Consider the following 27,723-nt stretch of genomic DNA (forward strand, 5'->3'; position numbering starts at 1 on the left):
ATAGACAAGTAATGTTTCGTATTTAATGGACACGTTTATTAGTAAGATTTAACAGACGCTAGGCAACAAACGATGAATATTTCACAGATCAGTTTAACCTTATTCACTTTTGACAACTTGAAAATGAATGATTTCAGATATTGGCGTTGTGTTTTAATAGATAAGTAACGTTCAATAATACATAACAGACAAGCTCATTCAGATGTATCTAATAGGTGGAAGGGATTGTATTGTGCTTATGATTTTAGTATGCTTAAGTTTGACATTAACATTTATTTTATATATAGTAACCATTTTATATCGATACTTATAGTGCTATCATGGAATCATTGTTATTATTTTGTAATCATTATTTTGTAGTTACTTGCTTGATCAGATGCTTTATATATATATATATATATATATATATATATATATATATATATATATATATATATATATATATATATATATATATATATATATAAAGCATCTGATCAAGCAATTGAACTACAAAATGATTACAAAATAACAAAACAACGATTCCATGATAACACTATAAGTATCAATATAAAATGGTTACTATACATAAAATAAATGCTAATGTCAAACTTAAACATGCTAAAATCATAATAAAATCCCTTCAAGGTAATAGGTCAACAGTAAATATTATGAATAATATTCAATAGATAACGTTTCATAAAGATTAGGTGCTATTTAATGCTTAAATAACAGTTTTCTTACAGGAGGGGCGGAGCCAACGGAGCCATGCCCGCGCTGCTTCAAGTTCAAACGCGCCCGGGAGCTCAGCGTTCCAAAGACGAGCCACCTGCACGTCGGAACGCGGGACGCGTGTTGCACGGACGCGTGTTGCACAGATGCGGCGGGGGGGGGGCGGGAGAGAGCCGAAAAGTGGCTCTTTCCGGCTCCAAGCGTGGGTGGTGCAAACTTGCAAATGCAACTCCAGAGCCTGCCTTCCCTCCCTCTCTGCGTCAGCCCCGGGGAGCCACCCACCGCCTTTCCCCACGACCCGAGAGGCCGCCCTGGACGCCGTGGAGCCGCCAGGATGGCCGGCAGCGGCCAAGGGGAGGTAAGGTGGGCGAGCGCCGCTTTGGCGCCCCCGCCTCAAGGCGGCTGCTATGCGGCGGGCGCCCGCTTGCAAATGGAGCCGCGCGGTGCAAATTCCCCGCGCGCTTTGCTGCTTTGCTCGGGGTTGCAATGCGGGGAGGGGTGTGTGTGTGTCTTGACTTCTGACCTTCCCTTTTTTGGGGGGGAGGGGGCTCGCAGCTTGGAAGGGGAGCCTCTCTGCCGCTCAGATCTGGGTTCCCTAGTTAGTGGGACAGGCGGGATGGGAGACCACGGGGAGATCACTTCGCCTAGCCAGGAGTGCCCTGGGAAGAGGGTCTTGACAGAGACTGTCTGAAAGGCCCGACCTTCCTTAGCAGCTAGGAAAAAAGGGTGGCCTTTTCTTTCGTTTTCTTTATTTTATTTTATTATTTTTATTATATTATATTATATTATATTATATTATATTATATTACATTACATTACATTACATTACATTACATTACATTACATTTGGTAGCGGACAGGAAGACCTGGAGGAACATTGTCCATGGGGTCGCGACGGGTCAGACACGACTTCGCAATTAACAACAACAACAACATTACATTACATTACATTATATTATATTATTATATTTTTATTTTATTTTATTTTAATTTGATTATTTGATTTGATTATTTTATTTTTATTTTATTTTGTGATTTGATTTGATTTATTTTATATTTTATTATTATTTTGTTTTATTATTTGATTTGATTTGATTATTTTTACTATATTATATTATATTATTATATTATTATTTTATTTTAATTTGATTATTTGATTTGATTATTTTATTTTTTATTTTGTGATTTGATTTGATTATTTTATTTTATTTTTTATTATTTGATTTGATTTGATTTGATTATTTTTATTATATTATATTATATTATTATTATTTGATTTTAATTTGATTATTTGATTTGATTATTTTATTTTTATTTTATTTTGTGATTTGATTTGATTTGATTATTTTATATTTTATTATTATTATTATTTTATTATTTGATTTGATTTGATTATTTTTATTATATTATATTATATTATTCTATTATTATTTTATTTTAATTTGATTATTTGATTGGATTATTTTATTTTTATTTTATTTTATGATTTGATTTGATTATTTTATTTTATTTGTTATTTTTTATTATTATTTTATTTTATATTTTATTTTTTCTTATTATTTGATTTGATTTGATTCTTTTATTTTATTCCCCCTTGTTCGAAGGACTACTTCCTTGTTTCGTTGATTCGGTTTTGAAGCCCACCTGTTTCCTCTCTCTTGAGGCGTCACGGATTATTCCTGGAATTTTTTTTTTATTTCTGTATATTTGTCTGATTTCTATCCGTCCGCAAGCGACTCACTCACCCGTTCAAATCGGTTGTGAAAGGAAATTGGGCTAGATGACCTTCAAGGTCCCTTCCAACTTTTTTGCTTCTCTCGATTCTGTAAGGGTCTCCTGCTGGAGCAGGGAGGGTAGGACTAGATGACCTCTAAGGTCCAACTAGGTCCTTCTCTCGGTTCTGTAAGGGTCCCCTGCTCGAGCAGGGGGGTTGGACTAGATGACCTCCAAGATCCCTTCCAACTCTGTCCTCTTGATTCTGTAAGGGTCTCCTGCTTGAACGGGGGGGGGGGTTGGACTAGATGACCTCCAAGATCCCTTCCAACTCAGTCCTTCTCTCGAGTCTGTAAGGGTCTCCTGCTTGAGCCAGGGGGGTTGGACTAGATGACCTCTAAGGTCCAACTTGGTCCTTCTCTCGATTCTGTAAGGGTCTCCTGCTTGAGTGGGGGAGGTTGGACTAGATGACCTCCAAGATCCCTTCCAAGTGAGTTTGGGCCCTCCCCCTCCCCATTGCACCACACCGTTCTGGCCGCAAAGTTGTTAAGCGAGCCAGGCGGTCGTTAAAGTGAAATCTGGCTTTCTGCGTTGACTTTGCTCCTCCAGGGCCCCGGGGGAACAATGCGACCGTCGTAAAGATGAGTCAAGTTGCCGAGCGTCCGGCTTTTGAACCCGCGACCACGGCGGTGGTGGTTAAATGTGAAAAACAGTCGCCTTTTTCGGTGCCGTTGTGACTTGAGACAGTTGTAAGTCGGGGACTCCCGGCTGTTTGTGCTTCACTCTATCGGTTTAACTTTCATTTTTGCTTCTAATTTGACTTTGCTTTATTTTTTTATATATATATAAATTTTATTGGTTTTTTATAGGGTTAGGGATAAAATGGGGTCAGGATGAGGATTGGGGTTGGGGTTTTCCCAGGTAACCTTTTCAATATTTAGCCAACAGCATATTGTCTGGGTACCTGTATTTAACTAACAATAATAGATATCGTGAATTATCATAAAACAGGATGAATTAATCACTCGGTAGCCTCCTTCTTACTAACATATATTCAAAATTACATGTCACATTCCTTTCGGACTTGTTTTTTCGTGTTCTAAAGTAGACTTGAGTCTTCTTTCTCTTTCATCTCTAAAATCAATCTATCCACACATATATATACTCAAAGCACGAAGCTGAAAACACCAGCCTGAAGATGACGAATGGGACTTCATCGAAACGTTGCCAAGACACTTCCAATTTTACGCGGGAGAAAACCCGAACAACCAAAGACCTACATACAAATACCCGCGAAAACCTCAGAAAACATATATATATATATATATATATATATATATATATATATATATATATATATATATAATATATATATATATATATATATATATATATATATATATATATCTATCCTTAATGGTTATAAAAATACGAATCCCGGGCATATTTGTTCAACACTTTTAAATACTGTTTTAACAATAAATAACTAGTTTATACTTTTCCCGGAGATCGAAGATTGGATCATTGAATATATGTGTGTGTGTGTGTGTGTGTGTGTGTGTGTGTGTGTGTGTGTATGGATATGTATATATATATATGTATCTATGTGTGTGTGTGTGTGTGTGTGTGTATATATATATTTGTTTTCTGAGGTTTTCGCGGGTGTTTGTATGTAGGTCTTTGGTTCGTGTTTTCTCCCGCGTAAAATGGGACTTCGAATGGGACTTCGTCGAAACGTCGCCAAGACACTTCCAATTTTACGCGGGAGAAAACCCAAACAACCAAAGACCTACACACACACACACACACACACACACACTATATATATCCTTAATGGTTGCAAAAATGCGAATCCCGGGCATATTTGTTCAATAATGCAATCCTTGATCTCTGGGAAAAGTATAAACTAGTTGTTTATTATTAAAACAATACTTAAAACAATAAAAACAGTTATATACAACTTAGCTTTCGCTAGTCTTCTGCCAGCGTCCTCAGAGTGAGGCTCAGGGGGTTTATTTATTTATTTATTTCAGTATTTTTATGCCGCCCAATCCCAAAGGACTCAGGGCGGCGTACAAAGTTAAAACAATGATAAAACAATAAAATAAAGCAGTCATACCGCGAGTCCGATCATATCCCGGCCCGCCGGGGACATCAGCCCCAGGCCTGCCGGAACAGGAGGGTTTTAACGGCCTTCTTAAAGGCCGGCAGGGTGGGAGTAGTTCGAACCTCGGGGGGAAGCTGATTCCACCAGGTCGGAGCCACCACAGAAAAGACCCTTCCCCGAGGGCCCGCCAGCCGACATTGTCTGGCCGACGGGACCTGGAGGAGGCCCAATCTATGGGACCTCACCGGTCTCTGGGAGCTGTGCGGCAGAATGCGGTCCTGTAAGTAACCTGGCCCTATACCATGCAGGGCTTTAAAGGTGATAACCAACACCTTGAATTGCGTCCGGAGACCCACATAAAGCCAGTGCAGCTCGCGGAGGATAGGTGACACGTGGGCGTACCTTGGCACGCCCACAATCGCTCTCGCGGCTGCGTTCTGAACCAACTGCAGCCTCCGAACACTCTTCAAGGGTAGCCCCATGTAGAGCGCATTTTAACAATAAACAACTAGTTTATACTATATATATATATATATGTCTTTGGTTATTCATGTTTTCTCCCGTGTAAAATTGCAAGTGTCTTGGTGACGTTTCGACGAAGTCCCATTCGTCATCTTCAGGCTGGTGTTTTGGGCTTTGTGCTTCTATATATATATATATATATATAACTAAAATTAATACCTTAAAAATTCCTCTCTCTATTTCCTCACGATATAACAAATTTCGTTTAATCTATTTCTTCTTTAAAAATTCAATCAATCCACAGAATCATCCCCTACTATTACATCTACCACCATCACTCCTGCTTTTAAGCTCCACTAATTTCAATTAAAATATTCCAATTAATATTAAACATAGTAATACAATTTTGGCTAGCCCTTCTACAGCACACATATCATTCCAAGAATAACATTCTAATATTTTGACATCTATTCCATCTCTTATTAATTAGTACTAGTTCAGTTGGTAAAGTTTTCATTTTTTTCCAATATTGCGCAAATACAATTCTGGCTGCCGGTAAGACGTTGTAGTATTAGATACCCGCAATCTTTCTCATAATTAGCTCCTATTATTCCTCACAAAAACAATTCTGCTTTGAAGCCTTATTTGTTGTTTTTTTAGTCATCTTTTCCAGCTGTAGATGTCTTTTAGCCCACAATACGTTTTTAGATAACCTTTATTGTCGTTTTTTTTTTTTTTACTGTGGGCATAAGGGCAGACATCAAAAACGAAATTTAGTAATGTTGCTTTTTAGATGGGGGTAATAAGTAGCTGGCCTTTCTTTCCATTTCCAACCATTCTTTGAAGCATTTTTAAACATTTCCGCTTGTCTCACTGGTGTCATGCGCCACCTGTAACGCATTTCGTATACGTTTTCTTTATATGGCCCGGCTTTCGTTAATTTAACATTTCTTTTCCATTGTTTTTGTCACTCTTCGAATGCCGTAGTACGTCCAAAATTCTTTTGCCCACATTACCATGGTGTCTTTTACTTGTTCTTCCTCCATCTTTACATTTAAATAGGAATCTTGGTCAATTTTTCATTTGTTTTTCACGGTATCCGATCGAAGTCTGTGTGCTCTTTGTAAAATCCCGTTGGTTTAACATCTTTTTCCTATCTCGTGTGAATTTGCAGACGTGGCTAAATCAATACCTTGTTCTTGTCACTCTCGTCTGTCTTTCCATTTTTCTTCATTGTCCAAAGTATCTTTTGTAAGTCACAAGTTTATCGTGGCTAATTAAATTTGGGTAAGTGAAAGCCCAAAAGTTACGTTTGCTGAGCGAGTTTTTGCCCCGTTTGACGGTCTTTTGGGCCACGGCTGTTCAGGGAATCGTGGCAGTCGTTCAACGAGTCACACGGTTGTTAAGTGAATCCGCCTTCCGCCGGTGACATTGCTGGCCAGGCAGCCACAAAAGGGGAATCACGTGACACACACCCCCTCCCCGGGACACTGCGACCGTCATAAATACAAATCCGTTGCCAAGCGTCTGAATTTTAGATTACGCGACCACGGTCGTTAAGTGTGGAAAACGGTCACGAGCCGCTTTTTCCGGTGCCGTCGGAACTTTGAAAGAACTGTCGTAAGCCAAGGACAGGGACTACGCAAGGGTTGTGTGAAAAACGGTCCACAAATCCCCCCCCCTTTTTTTTTCTCCACTCCCCCAGTGTGGGATGAACTTGGTCACTAAACAAATGCAGCGCCCGTATCTTTATTTTGGGGCTTTTTGCAGTGTGAAATACGTGAGCTTTGGAAAAGCTCAGGAGATCTCTGGGTGTGTGGTGTGTGTCTAAACCCAATTTTATTGTGGCTTACATTGGGATGAACTTCAGGCCCCAGGTTCCAATATTTCCAGATTAAATTGTGCCGTTTTGTAAATGAAGATTTATTTTTTCTGAGTGTTTTGGCCTTGTAAGGGTTGAAAATCAGACAAAATAAAGCCAATTTGCTGGGGTTTTTTTCCCCTTCTATTTCTTCTTTCCGGTGTTTGGTTTCTTTTCTTTGTTTTTCAAAAGAAGAGGTGGGGGGCGGAGGAGTATAAAAAGACTGCAACTTTGGAAGATTTAATACTTCCTGGTTATCACCCGGTCAGTTTCTTGCATTTGGCTGCACCCCGAACTCCACAGTTCTGGCTGGAAAAAAATGTAAAAGTTTTTGAGCCTCAGAAAGTTTTAGCGCTCTCTCTTAGGCCGTGTCTGAGTCCTTTTCTTTCGTTTTCAAAAGAAGAGGGTGTGTGTGGGTGTAACGTGATTGCAGTTTTGGAAGATAAACACTTCCTGATTATCACCCGGTCAGTTGCTTGCATTTGGCGGGACCCCGAAATCCACAGTTCTGCTTGGAAAATGAAAAAAATGTTGGATTCCCAGAAAAATTTAGCCCCCCCCCTCGGTAGAATAAGCAATCTGAAGAGCTGGTGGGCAATTTTAATTCCCCCCCCTGCAAAAAAAATAATAATAATGTGTTATTTTAAGTTGGTTCTCAGTGCATTGGATAGGTCTGCCTGGGCTGAAGTAGAAATACATAGTCCTCGACTTAATGACACAATACTCTCCTGGATTACGGGTTCGCCACAGGGCTGTGTCCCGAGTCCACTGCTCACCTCGATGACCCACGACTGCCATGCCCAAATCCGCTACGAATCCTATTGCGAAGTACGCAGATGACACGGCAGTGGTGGGTCTTATCCGGGATGACAATGAAGAGTTTGTGAAGGCTTTGGTGGACTGGGGCAACAAAAGTAACCCGCTTGTAAACGTCGATCAAACGAAAGGAAATCGTTGTAGATTTCAGAAGGAGCCAGCCTAATCGTACACCGTTGAGTATCAAAGATGCAGCTGTAGAGGTGGCCAACCGTATTAAGTACCTGGGGGTGCAGATGACTAACATCTGGCCTCCCCGCGCGTCATCCTTAGTGAAGTGTGCAAACCAGCGTCTGCATTTCCTGCGTGGGATGAAGAGAGCACAATCTCTCTCCTCCTGTCCTGGCTGCTTTTTAACGGAGAGCAAACAAACCGCATCACTGTCGGGTTCGGTGGCAGCCGGGCCTCAGATCGAAAGTCCGCACGGAGAGTGGTGAGGACAGCCGAGAAGATCCTCGGAAGCGCAAATGTCCTGGTCTTTCAGGACGCTGCTTTATAAGCGCTCGCGTGTGCTTCAGAGCTCAAAGCATCCTTAGAGACCCCCGCATGCTCACTTCACGGTCCGTTTCTGCTGCTCCCCTCTGGGAGGAGGTTTAGAAGTATTTATAGCCAGACGACCCGATTCTGTAATATATCTCGGTTCCCTACCAACGCCATCCGGTCTGGCAGACTTGCAGGATTCGTTTTTCCTCGCCACGCACACGGTGTACATACCCTGAAACTAGACTGCGTCGTCGGTAGCAGCCGTACTCTCTGTACGGATAGACAGTCCGTACAGAGAGTGGTGAGGACAGCCGAGAAGATCCTAAGACAGCGGTTCTCAACCTTTTTAATGCCGCGACACCCAACCGGTCGTAAGTCGAGGACTACCCAACCGGTCGTAAGTCGAGGACTACCCAACCAGTCATAAGTTGAGAACTTTCCCTGCCCGGGAGTGCTGTGCATGCGTGGTGCCGCCCTCTGTGCCGGCCGAGACGTAGCTGGCAAGGGGCAGCGACGGCGCAGGCCGACCACCGGCTGGGCCACCAGCTGGCCCAGCCCAAGGGAGGTAAGGCACCCGCCAGGCCCCCCGCGCGCCAGCAACCCTCCCTGCGCCCGCCGGCCTCCCACCTCCCACCCCTGGCCCTCTTTTCCTTACATTTTTAGTAGTTGCTCAGCAGGGAGGGGTGGAAGCTTCCAGACAGTTCGCCTTCCCTGCAGACAACTTGCAGCACCGTTTGCAGACTGGGACTTTTGGCGGGCTCAGCAGGGCAGAGACAGCCTGGACAATTCCTATTGGCTTTGGAAAGCCAATAGAATGAGACTCTATTCAAGAGAGTCTCTTCTATTGGCTTTCAAAAGCCAACAGAATAAAAGGGAGTAGCACAGCTAAGGAAAAGGGGGGGGGGAAATGGCGGACTGCGTTGTTTGGCGACCCCCGTGAAATGGTCGTTCGGCCCCAAATGGGGTCGCGACCCACAGGTGGAGAACCACTGGGCTAGGAAGCTCAACTTCCTGGTCTTCAGGACGCTACTTAGAAGCGCTCGCGTGTGCTTCAGAGCTCCAAGCATCCTTAGAGACCCCGCACGCTCACTTCACGGTCCGTTTCTGCTGCTCCACTCTGGGAGGAGGTTTAGAAGTATTTATAGCCGGACGACCCGGTTCTGTAATACAGCTCGGTTCCCTACCTACGCCATCCGGTCTGGCAGACTTGCAAGATTGTGTTTTTTCCTCGCCACGCGCACGGTGTAGATACCCTGAAACTAGACTGCGTTGTCGCTCTCGTGTCAAAGAATATAGGAGGGGGTGTGCATCGTTCTTTATTTACTGTCATATTTATGTAGCGTCTATCGGAGGTTGAGAGCTGAATGCAACGAAATTTCATTGGAATGTATGCCGATTAGGGCACCTTCAGAGTGACAAAGTTGTTATTGTTCTCAACTTAAGGGCCACAGTTGAGTCCCAAAATGATAGCCGGAGGCTTGTTAAGAGGAAAAGCCTTTAATCATAGGAAGTAAATTAATTTATTTTATTCATTTTTGACCAGTTATTGATTATTTCACGTATGAATTGGTATTAAGAAATATATTTAATAGATAAGTAACATTTAATATTTGTCCGCGTATCCAAAGTCGTTCGTGACGTAAAGCAAAGAAGACCGGCACACGCTGACACCCACCAAGCTCTTTATTAAGCATGTGAGACAAAGTCAGCCCTGGGGCCTGATTCCCCTCCACCGCAATATATCGGCGTGCTCCACCCTGTAGCTCCGCCCCCCATCCCAAACCAGCATCCGTTTGAGATGGATATATGCTATGTCCGTTCCCTGCGCTGTCCCTTTTCCCGACGAAGCTCCGCCCCCATGCCCCGCTGTCCGTGCGCCCGGTCTGCGCCCCTGTTGCCCGCCGCTAAGCTCGCCCTGCTGGATTCCCTGGCGGCTGGGAGACAACCCCCGCCTCTCCCGCCGGGATGCATCCCCATTAGCACAAGGTGTTTCGCCCGTTGTTGGCCTTCCAGCGCCTCGCAAATGGCTCGTTGGAGCTCCCTCCGTTCTATCAGGTGCCGTTGACGTCTGTCGTGCTGTCCGTGGAGACGTTCGCGAGGGAGTTCGCCCGGGGCGGCGGTGGGGTGTGGCAGTGCACAGCTCAACTGTTTCTCGCCCCCGTGAGTTGACGTTCGTGCTCCCCCTGTCCCTGGTTGTATGGCAAGCCATCGGGGCTTGACATGCGGCCCCCTCTACCACTCGTCCCCCTGGGGAGGAAAAGAAAGGGGTTGAGTACACAACATTACACTTGTTCCGCCCCGGCTTATTTGGGTGCCTCCGGTGGAATGTCCGAATCAGGTTGGGTGCCCTTATATCCTCCTCTCCCACCCAGGTCGCGTCTGATAGCGGGTAGCCCTTCCACCGAAGGAGGTATTGGGTTTTGCCATATCGCTTCCGTGAGTCTAGGACCTCCTGCACCTCGTAATGGGACCCGGATATCGGTCCTGGTACCCCGTCAGCATAGGGACTTCTATGTGTTGGTTTGAGTAGACTACTATGGAACACGGGGTGAACCTTGCCTAGAGAGGCGGGAAGCCGTAGCCGAACTGTAACTGGGTTAATCACTTTGAGGATCTGGAAAGGCCCTACATACTTCGGGCCTAGCTTCTTACATGGCACTTGCAGACGCAGATATTTGGTGGCTAAATACACCCAGTCTCCCACTTTGAACGGTTTATGCTCGGCCCGTTTTTTGTCGGCTTGGACCTTGGCAGCCGCTTCGGCCTTCCTTCGGGCTATCCTCACCCGGTCCCACAACTCTGGAAGTTTGGACGTCCATGTTTGAGGGGTCTGGCCGCTGGCCACCTCTGGTGACAATTCGGGCATGGGGTTAAACTCCATACCATACACTATTTTAAACGGGGTATACCCCGTACTGCTGTGGACGGTATTATTATATGCCACTTCAGCAAACGGCAATAGATCCACCCAATCCGTTTGCTGGAATGACACATAACTTCGGAGGTACCTGTCCACCATGGCGTTTGCCCTTTCCGCCGCCCCGTTAGTGCTCGGGTGATATGCTGAACTCAGCGCCTGTGAGGACCCTAGCGAACGAACGAACACCCTCCAGAATTCTGCGGTAAATTGCACCCCTCTATCTGACACTATTCTTCTAGGTACACCGTGAAGCCGATAGATGTGTTGAATAAACAACCGGGACAATCGTCGTGCTGATGGCAGGCCTCTGCAGGGGATGAAATGTGCCTGCTTGGAAAAGAGATCTACCACGGTCCATATCACACTGTAGCCCCGATTGCTGGGTAGTTCTACGATAAAATCCATGGCGATCTCTTCCCACGGCCGGGACGGATCGGCCACCGGTTGTAATAACCCCATAGGCTTCCCTACTCGGGGTTTTGCACTAGCGCACACGTGGCACCCTTTTACATATTGTTCCACATCTGCTTTTTGTTTGGGCCACCAGAATTGCCGCCGCACTAAGTGCAGGGTCTTTAAAAACCCAAAGTGGCCCGCTTGTTTAGCGTTGTGACACCTTCGAAGAACGGAGGGGCGTAGGCTCTCGGGCACATACATCCTATCCCCTTTCCACGCCACACCATCCCGAGTAGTCAACCATTCGGAATGCTCATTTGCCCACGCATCAGACAGTAAGGCAGCCCTAATGTCCTCTACCCCGCTTACCAGAGACCTGTGAGTTACGGCCTCAACGGTCTCACGCCGATAAGGCGGCACCAGGGCCTGTATTACCTCCTCCCGTTTGCTACGGTACTGCGGCATCCGTGACAATGTGTCGGCCAAAAAGTTCTTTCCCCCCGGCACATACCTCAGTGTGAAGTTAAACCGGTTGAAGTATTGTGCCCATCGAACATGTTTGGGGGCCAGGCGTCTCGGGGTCTGTAGCGCCTCCAGATTCTTATGGTCTGTCCACATCTCAAAGGCCAGTTTGGCCCCTTCTAACAAATGCCGCCACGTTGCCAGGGCCCAGCGTATCGCGAAGGCCTCCTTTTCCCAGACAGTCCAGCTACGTTCGGCCGTCGTAAATTTACGCGACGTATAGTCACATGGCTGCAATTCTCCCCCACTACCCTTCTGCAACAACACTGCCCCCACTGCGACATCGCTGGCGTCCACCTGGACCACAAAAGGGGCACTCTGGTCCGGGTGGCGTAACACGGGCTCCTTAGCAAATAATGTTTTCAGTGACTCAAACGCTTTCTGACAATTCACAGACCACTCTAGCCGTTGGCTCGGGCGGGGCCTTGCTGCGAGGTGTTTCGTCCGCAGTAGTTCCGTGAGAGGATGCACCACGGTTGCGAACGATGGAATGAACGGACGGTAGAAGTTTGCAAATCCGAGAAAACTTTGCAGCTGGCGTCTAGTTTGGGGTGCTTGCCATTCCTGTACGGCTCGCACCTTGCTCGGATCCATTTCCACCCCGCTCCCCGAGATGCGGTAGCCCAGGTAATCTAGTCGTTCCCGGTGAAATTCGCACTTCGATAATTTCACATAAAGTTGGGCCTCCAGCAACTTCTGTAGTACTTGCCGTACCAGGCTGATATGCTCCTCCCGTGTTTCGGTATATATTAGAATGTCATCTAGGTACACGAGTACCCCGCGGTATAGGTGTTCATGCAACACCTGATTGATCAACTGCATGAATACCGCGGGGGCTCCTCGTAACCCGAACGGCATGACGCGAAACTGGAAACTACCTAACGGACAGTTAAACGCCGTTTTCCATTCGTCGCCAGCCTTAATTCGTACTCTATAGTACGCCTCCCGTAAATCTAATTTAGTGAATATGCGGCCCGTCCCCAAATGTGCCAATAGATCTTTCATTAGGGGCAGGGGGTATACATGCTCAACACATACCGCGTTCAACCCCCGAAAGTCGACACATAAGCGTAACGAACCATCCTTCTTTTCTTTAAAGAGGACGGGAGCCGCTATCCGGGACCTAGCAGGCTGAATAAACCCTCGCGCTAGGTTCTGGTCGATGTATCTACGGAGTTCCTGCACCTCCGGTGGTGTCATCGCGTACATCCGGGGTTTCGGGAGCTTAACCCCCGGCAATAGCTCTATAGCGCAATCCGTCGGCCGGTGAGGGGGCAGGTGATTACACTCCTCCTCACTGAAGACCGCCGCTAAATCCCTGTATTCCTCGGGATATGTTACCTCTCCCACCATTTCCTGGAGTTGCGCCGCTACCCCCGGGAGCTTGGGAACCTGGCCCTCGCCACCACCATTCCCTGGCGTTGGACCTACCCCAAGACGCACTTTCCGGTACCCCCCTTCCCACCATATAGTTGGGGTCCATTTGTCCAACCAGGACAACCCCAAGATGACCGTCTTCGCCGTAATGGGAACCACAATGAATCGTAATACCTCCCAATGGTCTCCTAGGTCCATGCGTACCCGTTCCGTTACATGGGTCGCGGGGACCCCCCCCAACAATGACCCGTCCACTTGTTCGAACCGTATGGGTTGTGGTAATGGATATATCCGGAACCCACTGTCCACCGCTACCCTCCTACTCATCAGACACCGTGTACATCCGGTATCGATCAAGGCCTGACACGCCTTCCGTACACCCGTCACCGGACTCGTAAGGACTATAGGGAGGAGGAATGGGTTGATGGGATCACTCACCAGTGGATCGGCCATTCCCTCGTCAGGGCTGTCCTCCTCGTCCCCCGTCTGGTAGCGTACCCCGGCTACGGGCACTGGCGTGACCGGGGCTCCTGGCTTCGCCCCTGGAACCGGCTGCTGGACAACCGCCCTTACACTCTCTGTGGCTTTCTTCAGTGGTGTGGCTCTACCACCTGCTGCGGTCTTACGGGGGCTGGGTGCTGGACAGTCGGCTGCGCGGTGACCCGGCTGGTCGCAACGGAAGCACCGGAAACCCGCTGCTCCTGACGGTCCCGGTGGCTTTGGTGTTGCCCGCTGTTGGTCCTGGCCGCCCTCGCGAGGTCTATCCCCGGGACGCCGCAGCCGCGAAACATCCCCGTACCCTCGATACACTTCTTTCAGGCCTGCTTCAATCTCGATCACTACCCTGAACCAGTCTCTCAGTCTGTTGGGCACACCCCGATATACACAGGCTTGCCGTAAGTCGTGGTCTAGGCCTGCTCTGAATTGATGTACCAACATCCGCTCCGGCCAAGAGGACTGCAACCGCCCGGCTAACTTCCGAAACTCCCGCACGTACTCGACGGCCGGACGTTTCCCTTGTTGGAGCGCCAGCAGGTCCGCCTCGGCCCTCTGTGCCCGAGTGGGGTCATCGAACCGCCCATGCAGAGCGTCCAGGAACAGCCCCGCACTCCCCAACTCCCGGGCATGGTCACTGTACAGGTCGGCCGCCCATGCGGCCGCCTCTCCGCGCAAGGCGGCAGTAATGGCGCCGACCATAGCCCATTGGGAGACATATAGCTGTGCGAACTGGTCCAGGTGGCTTATGGCCTGTCCCAGGAACATCGCCAATTGGTCAGGGTTACCGTCGAAGGTAACCGGAATAGGGGGAACCCCCCATAGATATCCTGGCCCCCACGGGCCCTGGGGTTGGCCTGGTACCACGTTTGGATGTCCGGCCGCGAAGTCCTGCCGTTCCCTCCCCCCTGTTGCGGTCAGGCCTCCTGCCACGTTCCTGGGCCCACCCGGCTGGGCTGGGTGTGGCTGACCCGGCGGCCCGCCCGAGGGGAGTCCCATAACGCCCAGGCCACCTGTGGGATTGGGCAACCGCAGCCGCGGACTACTCAGGCGGAATCTAGACGAGGGGGTGCGACCCGTAGCCTCCCCTTCCGATTGCCACGTATCGGCGGCGCCTTTGTAACTCGCTTCACCAAACCGGTGACGCAGGATATCCATGGTTTCCTGGCCCGGAGCCGTGGAGTAGCTCCAGTCTTCATCTTCCTCCACCGTGGCGCGTCTCTCCCGCCACCCCGAATGCCCGAGCTTCGGCTTTGGCGTTAGGAGCTGCTCGGGCTGTAGACCAGTCACCGCCGGGCTTTGCCACCACTCCTCCTGGGGCTTAGCGGCTCCTGCCTCTCCCACAGCGAGCTCCGATATTACAGACTGTAACAGTTTTGGCCGTACTACCGGCTGGGCCACCGCCGGCTCCGCCACCGGGACAGCATCCACAACCCCGCCGGCCGCCACCTCTCCCTCGACCAAGGCAGCCCCCTGAGTCCCCTCCGCCATACCGTAGCCGTACACGGGAACCGTAGACTGGAGGGTTGGGGTGAGAGCTGACTTTATGTCCGCGTATCCAAAGTCGTTCGTGACGTAAAGCAAAGAAGACCGGCACACGCTGACACCCACCAAGCTCTTTATTAAGCATGTGAGACAAAGTCAGCTCTGGGGCCTGATTCCCCTCCACCGCAATATATCGGCGTGCTCCACCCTGTAGCTCCGCCCCCCATCCCAAACCAGCATCCGTTTGAGATGGATATATGCTATGTCCGTTCCCTGCGCTGTCCCTTTTCCCGACGAAGCTCCGCCCCCACGCCCCGCTGTCCGTGCGCCCGGTCTGCGCCCCTGTTGCCCGCCGCTAAGCTCGCCCTGCTGGATTCCCTGGCGGCTGGGAGACAACCCCCGCCTCTCCCGCCGGGATGCATCCCCATTAGCACAAGGTGTTTCGCCCGTTGTTGGCCTTCCAGCGCCTCGCACATGGCTCGTTGGAGCTCCCTCCGTTCTATCAGGTGCCGTTGACGTCTGTCGTGCTGTCCGTGGAGACGTTCGCGAGGGAGTTCGCCCGGTGCGGCGGTGGGGTGTGGCAGTGCACAGCTCAACTGTTTCTCGCCCCCGTGAGTTGACGTTCGTGCTCCCCCTGTCCCTGGTTGTATGGCAAGCCGTCGGGGCTTGACAATATTTAGTAGACACATCCGTTAATGTTTCATGGACAACAGAAAATGTGGATGTTTAATGGATAATAGAAAATATTAATATTTAATAGATAGGTTTACGTTTTATTAATGTTTGACCAGTTATAAATTAATTTCATCTACGAATTGGTCTGAAGGCTACTTAATAGATAAGTAATGTCTAATGATATTTAAGAGACAAGTTCATTCATATTTAATAGACAGTAGATAAATATTGATATTTAATTGTAAATTTAATCTTGTTAATTTTTGACAAATTATGAATTATTTCATATATTAATTTGTGTTAAGAGTATTTAATAGTTAAGTAATGTTTAATAATATTTAAGAGACAGGTTCATTAATCATATTGAATGGATAATAATTAATATCTCATAGATAAGTTTAATCTTATTAATTTTTGACACTAATTATTTCATATATTAAATTGTGTTAAGAGTATTTAATAGTTAAGTAATGTTTAATAATATTTAAGAGACAGGTTCATTAATCATATTGAATGGATAATAATATCTCATAGATAAGTTTAATCTTATTAATTTTTGACACTAATTATTTCATGTAATTAAATTGTGTTAAGAGTATTTAATAGTTAAATAATGTTTAATAATATTTAAGAGACAGGTTCATTAATCATATTGAATGGATAATAATTAATATCTCATAGATAAGTTTAATCTTATTAATTTTTGACACTAATTATTTCATGTATTAAATTGTGTTAAGAGTATTTAATAGTTAAGTAATGTTTAATAATATTTCAGAGACAGGTTCATTAATCATATTGAATGGATAATAATTAATAATATCTCATAGATAAGTTTGATCTTATTAATTTTTGACAAATTATGAATTAATGATTTCATGTATAATTTGTGTTAAGAGTATTTAATAGATACGTCATGTTTAATAATATTTAACAGAAAGGTTCATTATTCATATTTAACAGATAATGGGCAAATATTATGAATAATATTTAATGGATAAGTTTAGTCTTATTAATTTTTGACAAATCATAAATTAATTGCATGTATTCATTGGTATTAAGGCTATTTAATAGATAAGTAATGTTTAATATTTAAGAGACAAGTTCATTAATCATACTGAATGGATAATATATTAATATTTAATAGATAAGTTTAATCTTATTAATTTTTGACACTAATTATTTCATGTATTATTGTGTTAAGAGTATTTAATAGTTAAGTAATGTTTAATATTTAAGAGACAAGTTCATTAATCATATTTAATGGATAATAGATATTAATATTTAATAGAAAAGTTTAACCTTACTAATTTTTGAGAAATTATAAATTAATGATGTCATGCATTAATTTGTGTTAAGAGTATTTAAGAGATACGTCCTGTTTAATAATATTTAACAGACAGGTTCATTATTCATATTTAAGACATAACGGGTACATATTATGGATAATATTTAATAGATAAGTTTAACCTTATTCATTTTTGACAAACGATAAATTATTTCATGCCATCAACCACCTCAGCTCAAGCCTTTGTGTATGTGAATGGACCGGGCGTTGATGATGTTCAAGCAAAGCTGACTTAAGCTTAGGTTTGCAGACTTCAATTAATCAGTCAATCAGAATAAAGCTGGAAGGGACCTCAGAGGTCATCTAGCCCAACCCCCTGCTCAAGCAGGAGACCCTTGCAGAATCATAGAATTGGAGGGGACCCTGGAGGTCATCTAGCCCAAACCCCTGCTCAAGCAAGAGACCCTTACAGAATCATAGAGTTGGAGGGGACCTTGGAGGTCATCTAGCACAACCCCCTGCTCAAGCAAGAGACCCTTACAGAATCATAGAGTTGGAGGGGACCTTGGAGGTCATCTAGCCCAACCCCCTGCTCAAGCAGGAGACCCTTACAGAATCATAGAGTTGGAAGGGACCTTGGAGGTCATCTAGCCCAACCCCCTGCTCAAGCAGGAGACCCTTGCAGAATCATAGAGTTGGAGGGGACCTTGGAGGTCATCTAGCACAACCCCCTGCTCAAGAAAGAGACCCTTACAGAATCATAGAGTTGGAGGGGACCTTGGAGGTCATCTAGCCCAACCCCCTGCTCAAGCAGGAGACCCTTGCAGAATCATAGAGTTGGAGGGGACCTTGGAGGTCATCTAGCACAACCCCCTGCTCAAGCAAGAGACCCTTACAGAATCATAGAGTTGGAGGGGACCTTGGAGGTCATCTAGCCCAACCCCCTGCTCAAGCAAGAGACCCTTACAGAATCATAGAGTTGGAGGGGACCTTGGAGGTCATCTAGCCCAACCCCCTGCTCAAGCAGGAGGCCCTTACAGAATCATAGAGTTGGAAGGGACCTTGGAGGTCATCTAGCCCAACCCCCTGCTCAAGCAGGAGACCCTTACAGAATCATAGAGTTGGAAGGGACCTTGGAGGTCATCTAGCCCAACCCCCTGCTCAAGCAGGAGACCCTTGCAGAATCATAGAGTTGGAGGGGACCTTGGAGGTCATCTAGCACAACCCCCTGCTCAAGAAAGAGACCCTTACAGAATCATAGAGTTGGAGGGGACCTTGGAGGTCATCTAGCCCAACCCCCTGCTCAAGCAGGAGACCCTTGCAGAATCATAGAGTTGGAGGGGACCTTGGAGGTCATCTAGCCAACCCCCTGCTCAAGCAAGAGACCCTTACAGAATCATAGAGTTGGAGGGGACCTTGGAGGTCATCTAGCCCAACCCCCTGCTCAAGCAAGAGACCCTTACAGGAATCATAGAGTTGGAGGGGACCTTGGAGGTCATCTAGCCCAACCCCCTGCTCAAGCAGGAGGCCCTTACCGAATCATAGAGTTGGAAGGGACCTTGGAGGTCATCTAGCCCAACCCCCTGCTCAAGCAGGAGACCCTTACAGAATCATAGAGTTGGAAGGGACCTTGGAGGTCATCTAGCCCAACCCCCTGCTCAAGCAGGAGACCCTTGCAGAATCATAGAGTTGGAGGGGACCTTGGAGGTCATCTAGCACAACCCCCTGCTCAAGAAAGAGACCCTTACAGAATCATAGAGTTGGAGGGGACCTTGGAGGTCATCTAGCCCAACCCCCTGCTCAAGCAGGAGACCCTTACAGAATCATAGAGTTGGAAGGGACCTTGGAGGTCATCTAGCCCAACCCCCTGCTCAAGCAGGAGACCCTTGCAGAATCATAGAGTTGGAGGGGACCTTGGAGGTCATCTAGCCCAACCCCCTGCTCAAGCAAGAGACCCTTACAGAATCATAGAGTTGGAAGGGACCTTGGAGGTCATCTAGCCCAACCCCCTGCTCAAGCAAGAGACCCTTACAGAATCATAGAGTTGGAGGGGACCTTGGAGGTCATCTAGCCCAACCCCCTGCTCAAGCAGGAGGCCCTTACAGAATCATAGAGTTGGAGGGGACCTTGGAGGTCATCTAGCACAACCCCCTGCTCAAGCAGGAGACCCTTGCAGAATCATAGAGTTGGAGGGGACCTTGGAGGTCATCTAGCACAACCCCATGCTCAAGCAAGAGACCCTTACAGAATCATAGAGTTGGAGGGGACCTTGGAGGTCATCTAGCCCAACCCCCTGCTCAAGCAAGAGACCCTTACAGAATCATAGAGTTGGAGGGGACCTTGGAGGTCATCTGGCCCAACCCCCTGCTCAAGCAGGAGACCCTTACAGAATCACAGAGTTGGAGGGGACCTTGGAGGTCATCTAGCCGAACCCCTTGCTCAAGCAAGAGACCCTTACAGAATCATAGAGTTGGAGGGGACCTTGGAGGTCATCTAGTCCAGCCCCCTGCTCCAGGAGGAGACCCCATGCCATTTCAAACAAGTGGCTGTCCCAATCTCTTCTTCAAAACCTCCAGCCATGACGCACCCACAACGTCTGGAGGCAAGCAGTTCCCCTGGTTAATCCTTCTCCCATGTTAGAGAAGTTTCTGCTTAGTTCCAGGTTGCTTCTCTCCTCGACGAGTTTCCATCCGTTGTTTCTCGTCCGGCCTTTTGTTGCTTTGGAAAACAAGTTGATCCCCCCCCCCTCCTCTTCTTTGTGGCAGCACCCCCCCCCAATACGGGAATATTGCTATTCCGATCACCCCTAAGTCCTTCTTTGCTCTCAAGACTGACCGTTTCCAAATCCTGCCACCCTTCGTCATATGTTTTAATCTCCCGGCCTTGGATCATCCTGGTTGCTCTTCTCTGCGTCTTTTTTGTGTGTTGTGTGTGACGAGGTGACCAAAACTGGACGCCGCGTTCCAGGCCTGGCCTTACTAAGGCTTTACAAAGCGCTACTAAGATTTCTGGTGATTTTGAGTCTAGGCCAGTGGTTCTCCACCTGTGGGTCGGGACCCCACTTGGGGCCGAACGACCATTTCACGGGGGTCGCCAAACAAAGCAGTCCGCCATTTCCCCCCCCTTTTCCTTAGCTGCGCTCCTCCCTTTTATTCTATTGGCTTTTGAAAGCCAATAGAAGAGACTCTCTTGAATAGAGTCTAATTCTATTGGCTTTCCAAAGCCAATAGGAATGGTCCAGGCTGTCTCTGCCCTGCTGAGCCCGCCCAAAGTCCCATTCTGCAAACGGTGCTGCACCAGTTGAGTAGTCCTCGACTTACGACCGGTTGAGTAGTCCTCGACTGACGACCGGGTGGGGGGGGTCGTGGCATTAAAAAGGTTGAGAACCACTGGCTTAAATGAATCCCTGCAGTTGTTAGTAACATGTTTGTTAAGCAAAGCTGGCTTGTCAGCCGGTTGCAAAAGGAGATCGCGTGACCCTGGGATGCGGCAGGAGTCGTAAGCGTGTGCCGCTTGCCGAGTGTCCGACTTTTGATCACATGATGAGGGGGAGGCTGCAACGGTCATAAGTGTGGAGAACCTTTTTCAGTGTCGTAACTTTCAGTGGACACTACCTGTAAAGCGCGCACGTTCAGCTGCACGTAGATCATGTATCGCTTTCGAAAGCCAATAGAATAGACTCTCTTGAATAGAGTCTAATTCTATTGGCTTTCCAAAGCCAATAGGAATGGTCCAGGCTGTCTCTGCCCTGCTGAGCCCGCCAAAAGTCCCATTCTGCAAACGGGGCTGCACCAGTTGAGTAGTCCTAGACTTACAACCGGTTGAATAGTCCTCGACTTACGACCGGTTGGGGGTCGCGGCATTAAAAAGGTTGAGAACCACTGGTCTAGGCCTCTGTTTATAACAATCCGAGACTGGGTTGGCTTTGAGGCCCGCTCCCGTTTCAGGGATTGTCCACGCCGAGGTCTCCTCCATCCTCATCCCCTCCTCGCCCCCCCACCCCCCAAAAATTCGGGGCTACTTGTTTTTCTGCAATGCACATTTTCTCCTTGGAGGGTCTGATGACGGTCACCTTTGAGGACGTGGTCGTATATTTCTCGCCGGACGAGTGGCAGTTGCTAACCGAGGACCAGAAACAGCTCTACTGGGAGGTACTGAAGGAAAACTACGACGCTCTCTTGCGGGTCGGTGAGTAGTCCCAACAGGGCTCGGGGTTTGGGGGGGGCGAGCGGATTGCAAGAGGAACTAGAAGCGGGAGAACTGGGTTCGAGTCCTGCTCAGCCACCGAAGAGGCTTCCTCCCTCTTGGACCAGCCTACCTGCCAGGGTTGTGGTTTGGGGCAAAGAGGAACGGACAGAGGGCTCTTGATACCTCACCCCTCATGAAAAGTGTGTGGGGGGGTGTGTGAAAATGTAACCGGCAAGTAATTTCGACGGGGCCGTTGTTCCTAGGAGGGGTTAATTACAACTCCCATTGTCCCCGGCCTCTCTGCTGTCCCAGCTGATGCGGGATATCGAGAATCAGGTGGGCTGAGGCAGCGTAGGGAGTCTGCAAGGCAGGGGATTGTGGGGGGTTGAAGTCCCAAAGCATGCTGGTTGAGGAATTCTGGGAGTTGAAGTCCAGGCATGCTGGCTGAGGAATTATGGGAATTGAAGTCCAGAGTGGGGGAATTGTGGGAGTTGAAGTCCAGGCGTGCTGGCAAGGAATTCTAGGTATGTTAGTTGAGGAATTCTGGGAGTTGAAGTCCAGGCATGCTGACTGAGGAATTATGGGAATTGAAGTCCAGAGTGGGGGAATTGTAGGAGTTGAAGTCCAGGCGTGCTGGCAAGGAATTCTAGGTATGTTAGTTGAGGAATTCTGGGAGTTGAAGTCCAGGCATGCTGGCAAGGAATTCTGGGAGTTGAAGTCCAGGAATGCTGGTGGGTGAATTCTGGGAGTTGAAGTCCAGGCATGCTGGCTGAGGAATTATGGGAATTGAAGTCCAGAGTGGGGGAATTGTAGGAGTTGAAGTCCAGGCGTGCTGGCAAGGAATTCTAGGTATGTTAGTTGAGGAATTCTGGGAGTTGAAGTCCAGGCATGCTGGCAAGGAATTCTGGGAGTTGAAGTCCAGGAATGCTGTTGGGTGAATTCTGGGAGTTGAAGTCCAGGCATGCTGGCAAGGAATTCTGGGAGTTGAAGTCCAGGAATGCTGGTGGGTGAATTCTGGGAGTTGAAGTCCAGGCATGCTGGCAAGGAATTCTGGGAGTTGAAGTCCAGGAATGCTGGTAGGTGAATTCTGGGAGTTGAAATTTGGGCATGCTGCCTAGGGGATTCTGGGAGTGGATCTCTCTAGGCATGTTAGTTGAGGAATTCTGGGAGTTGAAGTCCAGGCATGCTGGCAAAGAATTCAGGGAGTTGAAATCCAGGAATGCTGTTGGGTGAATTCTGGGATCTGAAGTCCAGAATCCTAGGGGATTCTGGGAGTTGATCTCTCTAGGTATGTTAGTTGAGGAATTATGGGAATTGAAGTCCAGAGTGGGGGAATTCTGGGAGTTGGAGTCCAGGCATGCTGGCCAGGAATTCTGGGAGTTGACGTGCTAGTTGAGGAATTCTGGAAGTTGAAGTCCAGGCATGTCTGTGGGTAAATTTGGGGAGCTGAAATCCAGGCATGCTGGCAGGCCCTGCTGGGAGCTGAAATCCAGGCATGCTGGCAGGCCCTGCTGGGAGCTGAAATCCAGGCAAACTGCCTGCCGAATTCTGGGAGCTGAAATCTCTAGTAGAGGAATTCTGCGAGTTGAAATCCCAAAGGTTGGTGAGGTTGGGGTACCTTGAAACAACACCTCTGATCAGTCCTTTTCCCTTTCCAGGGAGAGGCCCGATCACTCAGGAAGAAGTCTTGGCCTGGGTTCAAAATAACGAACGTCCGAACATCCTCCTATCGCCGAGACCCGTAGAAGATTCCCCTGTTGAGATCCTTTCTAAAGGTGAGTGAAACGCCCAGGAACCGGGCGACGGACAAACGATCCCAGGTCCGTCTTTTGCCTTCTTCTGGAGCCCTGAACTACAATTCCCATCATCTCAGCAGTGGGAGCGTCAGCGTCCTGCATGTACGGAAGACGTCTGAGGTCGAGCCATCCTTAAAACGCCTTGCTGGCAGTCTGTCTGCTTTGGGAAATGCTCTTTTAATTGGGAATTAATAATAATAATAATAATAATAGTAAAGTTGGAAGGGACCTTGGAGGTCATCTAGTCCAACCCCCTGCTCAGGCAGGAAACCCTACACCATTTCGGACAAATGGCTGTCCAGTCTCTTCTTCAAAACTTCCAGTGTTGGAGCATTTACTAATTCCTCCGCCCTTGCGGGAAAATTTAATTTAATTAGGGGGGAGGGTTAATCCCCTCCCCCCCTAATTCCTCCCTCCCTCCCTCCCTTCTCAGCTCCTGATGACCCCTCTGTAATTTTTTTAAGGAACGACATCATTTGCCGTTGCCTTTTTTTTCAGCACGTGTTTGCTTCCTCGTTTTAACCTACGGCACTGTGATCTCCTGGTGGCCACCTCTCCCCGAATCAAACGCCTTTGATTATGCTTTGCTTCTTCTCAAACCAGTCAGGGTGGGCTGTGTTTTTTTTTATTTTTATTTTTACCAGAACTGGACACGTTCCTCTTTTCCTCTGTCACAATTATCAATTTTTTTTTTTTGTCCTCCAGGAGATGAAGTTCGATCCCAAATGGACGCGGAAAGCTTTCCGGAGAAAAATTTCTTCTCTAAAGAAGAGGCGCCCGGCTGTAGCGATGCCGAGGGACATCCTGGCGTTTCGGCAAGCGAACAGGGTGGACCCCTGTGGACAGAATCGACAGAGCGGCCTTCAGCGGACGCGAGCACAGAGGACGTCCCACTGCTGTGCGGCGGGTGGGTCGAGCCCGTTGTGGCACTCGAAACGTCCATTGAGCTGCCATCTTGTCCCCGCAAGAGGACAATCCTGCCCCAGTGCGATTTTGCCGTGCGTTCGGAACACCCCGTCAAGGAAATGCAGTTGGCGCGCATCACTTGTGACGAGAATTGTGTGGACCCCAGGAGTTGGTTTTGTCCTCCAGGAGATGTAGTTCGATCCCACATGGACGCGGAAAGCTTTCCGGTGGTTGCGGGCCCTCTTGAGAGCATCTTTACTTTCTCTAAAGAAGTGCCCCCCTGCTGTAGCGATGTCAAGGGACGACATCCTGAACAGTCTTGCGTTTCGGCAAGCGAACAGGGTGGACCCCTGTGGACAGAATCGGCAGAGCGGCCTTCAGCGGACGCGAGCACAGAGGACGTCCCACTGCTGTGCGGTGGGTGCGTCGAACCCGTTGTGGTGCCCGAAAAGTCCACCGAGCTGCCGTCTTCTCCCCGCAGGACGACAAACCTGCCCCAGCGCGTTTTTGGCGTGCGTGCGGAACACCTCGTCAAGGAAATGCAGTTGGCGCGCATCACTTGTGACGAGAATTGCGTGGACCCCAGGAGTTGGTTTTGTCCTCCAGGAGATGAAGATCGATCCCAAATGGACGCGGAAAACTTTCCGGAGAAAGCGGGCCCTCTTGAGAGCATCTTTACTTTCTCTAAAGAAGTGCCCCCCTGCTGTAGCGATGTCAAGGGACGACATCCTGAACAGTCTTGCATTTCGGCAAGCGAACAGGGTGGATCCCTGTGGACAGAATCGACAGAGCGGCCTTCAGCGGACGCGAGCACAGAGGACGTCCCACTGCCGTGCGGCGGGTGCGTCGAACCCGTTGTGGCGCCCGAAAAGTCCACCGAGCTGCCGTCTTCTGCCCACAAGATGACAAACCTGCCCCGGCGTGATTTTGGCGTGCGTGCGGAACACCCCGTCAAGGAAATGCAGTTGGCGCGCACCACTTGTGACGAGAATTGTGCGGACTCCCGCCGGCGGAGCGCAGGGAAGATGCAGGATACTCTGTCGTCTTCCCCGGAAGCCCCCAGCGAGGAGGAGAAGCTCTATTCTTGTCCTTGGTGCAAAGAACCCTTCAAACTGCGGATGAATTTGGAAGTGCATTATAGGTACTGTCGCCAGAGGGGAAAACAGCAGCCCCAGAAGACTCCCGGTGGGCAGGAGGCAAGCAAGTCGAGCCGCATCGGGAAGTCGACGGGTTCGGTCCGTCTCTCGGAAAAACCGGTCCGCTGCTCGTCTTCCGTGGAAGGCAAGGAGGTCTTCCTGAATTCCAGACAGAGAGTGGGGAAAAGCAACGGGGTTTCTGACGCCGGCAGGGGTAGCGCCGAGAGTCCGCACAGCTTGAGGATGACCTCCGCCACAAAGAGGATGTACCGGTGTCCGGAATGCGGGGAACAATTTGGGTACAAGTGGCAGCTCTCGACTCATTGGCAAGGTTGTGGGAAAGTTGCGGAGAACCAAAAAGGCCTGCTCCCAAAGCCGCGGGACCTTGCCGCAAAGAAGCTCCCCGACAGCGCCAAAGGACGACAGGCGTGCGTCGCGGCGGTCGGGCGTCGGAGAAGTAAAGACACGACGTTGTATCCCTGCGGCGAGTGCGGCAAGAGCTTAAGCAAGTGCTACCTATCCACGCACCTGGCGTTCCACGCGGGGCAAAGGTACAAGTGCCTCTTGTGCGGGATGGTCTTCAACTTCCGGAGCGGGGCAGTCAGGCACAAAAGGCAGCACTCCGAGAAAAAGGAAGGTGGCACCTGTCCGAAGTGCGGGAGGCGCGCCGGCGCCAAAGATTGTTTCTGCCTGATCCAAAGAATCCGCGTCGCTCCCGACTCGGAGGGCGAGGAACGCGCCGGGTTGGGGAAGCCCAAGTAGCCGTTTGCGAAAGACGGGAATTCGGTCCTTTCTCGCAAGTTGTTTCTACGCGGGATTGGAAAGCGGGCGTCACGAGCGAGCAATATCGGCGGTGCGTTCAAGCGATGCGGCAACTGGTTTTCGAAGCCAACGCTGGCCTGAGGGGGCTTTGGCGCTTGGCTCGGCTGGCTGCACACCAAGAGGACCACGTATAAGATGCCCGTTCCAGATGTTGCGAAAAATGCCTGTTTCGACGCACCGGGAACTACATGTGAATTGTGTAGACAGCCATGTGGCAACTGGTTTTCGAAGCCAATGCTGGCCTGAGGGGGCTTTGGCGCTTGGCTCGGCTGGCTGCACACCAAGAGGACCATGTATAAGATGCCCGTTCCAGATGTTGCGAAAAATGCCTGTTTCGACGCACCGGGAACTACATGTGAATTGTGTAGACAGCCATGTGGCAACTGGTTTTCGAAGCCAATGCTGGCCTGAGGGGGCTTTGGCGCTTGGCTCGGCTGGCTGCACACCAAGAGGACCAGGTATAAGATGCCCGTTCCAGATGTTGCGAAAAATGCCTGTTTCGACGCACCGGGAACTACATGTGAATTGTGTAGACAAGGAAGACACTCCTATTTTGTGTAGGGTAAATGGGGCTGTCTTTTATTTGTCTCTCACTCGCACTCCAGACCCCAGGCAGCTTGATCTGTGATGCCCGTGCGCACCGGCTTGAGGATGGATAACGCCTCTAATGTCACCAGCAATTTTACTTCGTGCCTTAGCTGGATTTTTTTAAAAAATTGTGCGAGAAATCGGGTCAGGACCCAACGCACGATGATGGACAGATCTGTTGCATGAGTGTTCTCAGATAGCGTTCCTCCACCTGGGCAGCTGGACGATCGGTGGACTTCAACTCCCAGAATTCCCCCAGCCAGCTATGAATTCTGGGAGTTGTAGTTTTACCCGTCTTCCAGCTACCCGGGTTGACAAACGTTGCTGTACGAAAACCAAAACGGGAGACGGCTGTCTTAGGAGGACCAGGGATGGATGGGACTTGAGTCCTGTCCTCATGGACATCTTGACTTTTTTGACCTCACCCCACCCGAATCCTCTTCCTGTCCCCTCCCCAAAGTGTAATTTAAGGTCCTCGCCATTTTGTGGCTAACTTTGACCCAGTCCTGTACCACAATTGGTGAAAACATTGTGAAAAATGAATATATATATTTATATATATTTTAAACCAAGTAATGTTCTTTATCTTGGCTGAATTGCAAGCTAAGACAGGAATGTTTTGTCATGCTTGTGGATGAATTTGAAATATCAATTAATTGTCAATAAAAGCAGTGACGGGGGTCCTTTCTGCGTGCTAATGTTAATACCACTTTACAAGGCCTTGGAAAGGCCACACTTGGAATATCTGTTTTGGTCACCACAGTGTAAAAAAGATGTTGAGACTCTAGAACAGTGGTTCTCCACCTGTGGGTCGCGACCCCATTTGAGGTCGAACGACCATTTCACGGGGGTCGCCAAACAACGCAGTCTGCCATTTTTCCCCCCTTTTCCTTAGCTGTGCTACTCCCTTTTATTCTATTGGCTTTTGAAAGCCAATAGAATAGATTCTCTTGAATAGAGTCTAATTCTATTGGCT

General features: G+C 48.6%; 1 protein-coding gene across 1 annotated transcript; it reads left to right on the top strand.

Annotated features, from left to right (window-relative positions):
- The first annotated feature begins 964 nt into the window (after positions 1-964).
- Positions 965-27,447, top strand: LOC120319683. The gene is made up of 4 exons (XM_039368782.1): positions 965-1,069; positions 21,367-21,499; positions 23,158-23,274; positions 24,001-27,447. The coding sequence occupies exons 1-4, from the start codon at positions 1,046-1,048 to the stop codon at positions 26,097-26,099; spliced, it is 2,373 nt and encodes a 790-aa protein (XP_039224716.1). The 5' UTR covers positions 965-1,045; the 3' UTR covers positions 26,100-27,447.
- The last annotated feature ends 276 nt before the right edge of the window (positions 27,448-27,723 follow it).

The sequence above is a fragment of the Crotalus tigris genome, unplaced genomic scaffold, assembly GCF_016545835.1.
Source record: "Crotalus tigris isolate CLP2741 ecotype Arizona unplaced genomic scaffold, ASM1654583v1 scf7180000020932.1150333, whole genome shotgun sequence".
Lineage (NCBI taxonomy): Eukaryota > Metazoa > Chordata > Lepidosauria > Squamata > Viperidae > Crotalus > Crotalus tigris.

Bases quoted from the DNA above. Each gene is read 5' to 3' on its own strand.
- LOC120319683 (XM_039368782.1), top strand. From the start codon at position 1,046: ATGGCCGGCAGCGGCCAAGGGGAG. The intron at 1,070-21,366 runs GTAAGGTGGGCG...TTCTCCTTGGAG, and splicing joins CCGGCAGCGGCCAAGGGGAG to GGTCTGATGACGGTCACCTT. The intron at 21,500-23,157 runs GTGAGTAGTCCC...TTCCCTTTCCAG, and splicing joins CGACGCTCTCTTGCGGGTCG to GGAGAGGCCCGATCACTCAG.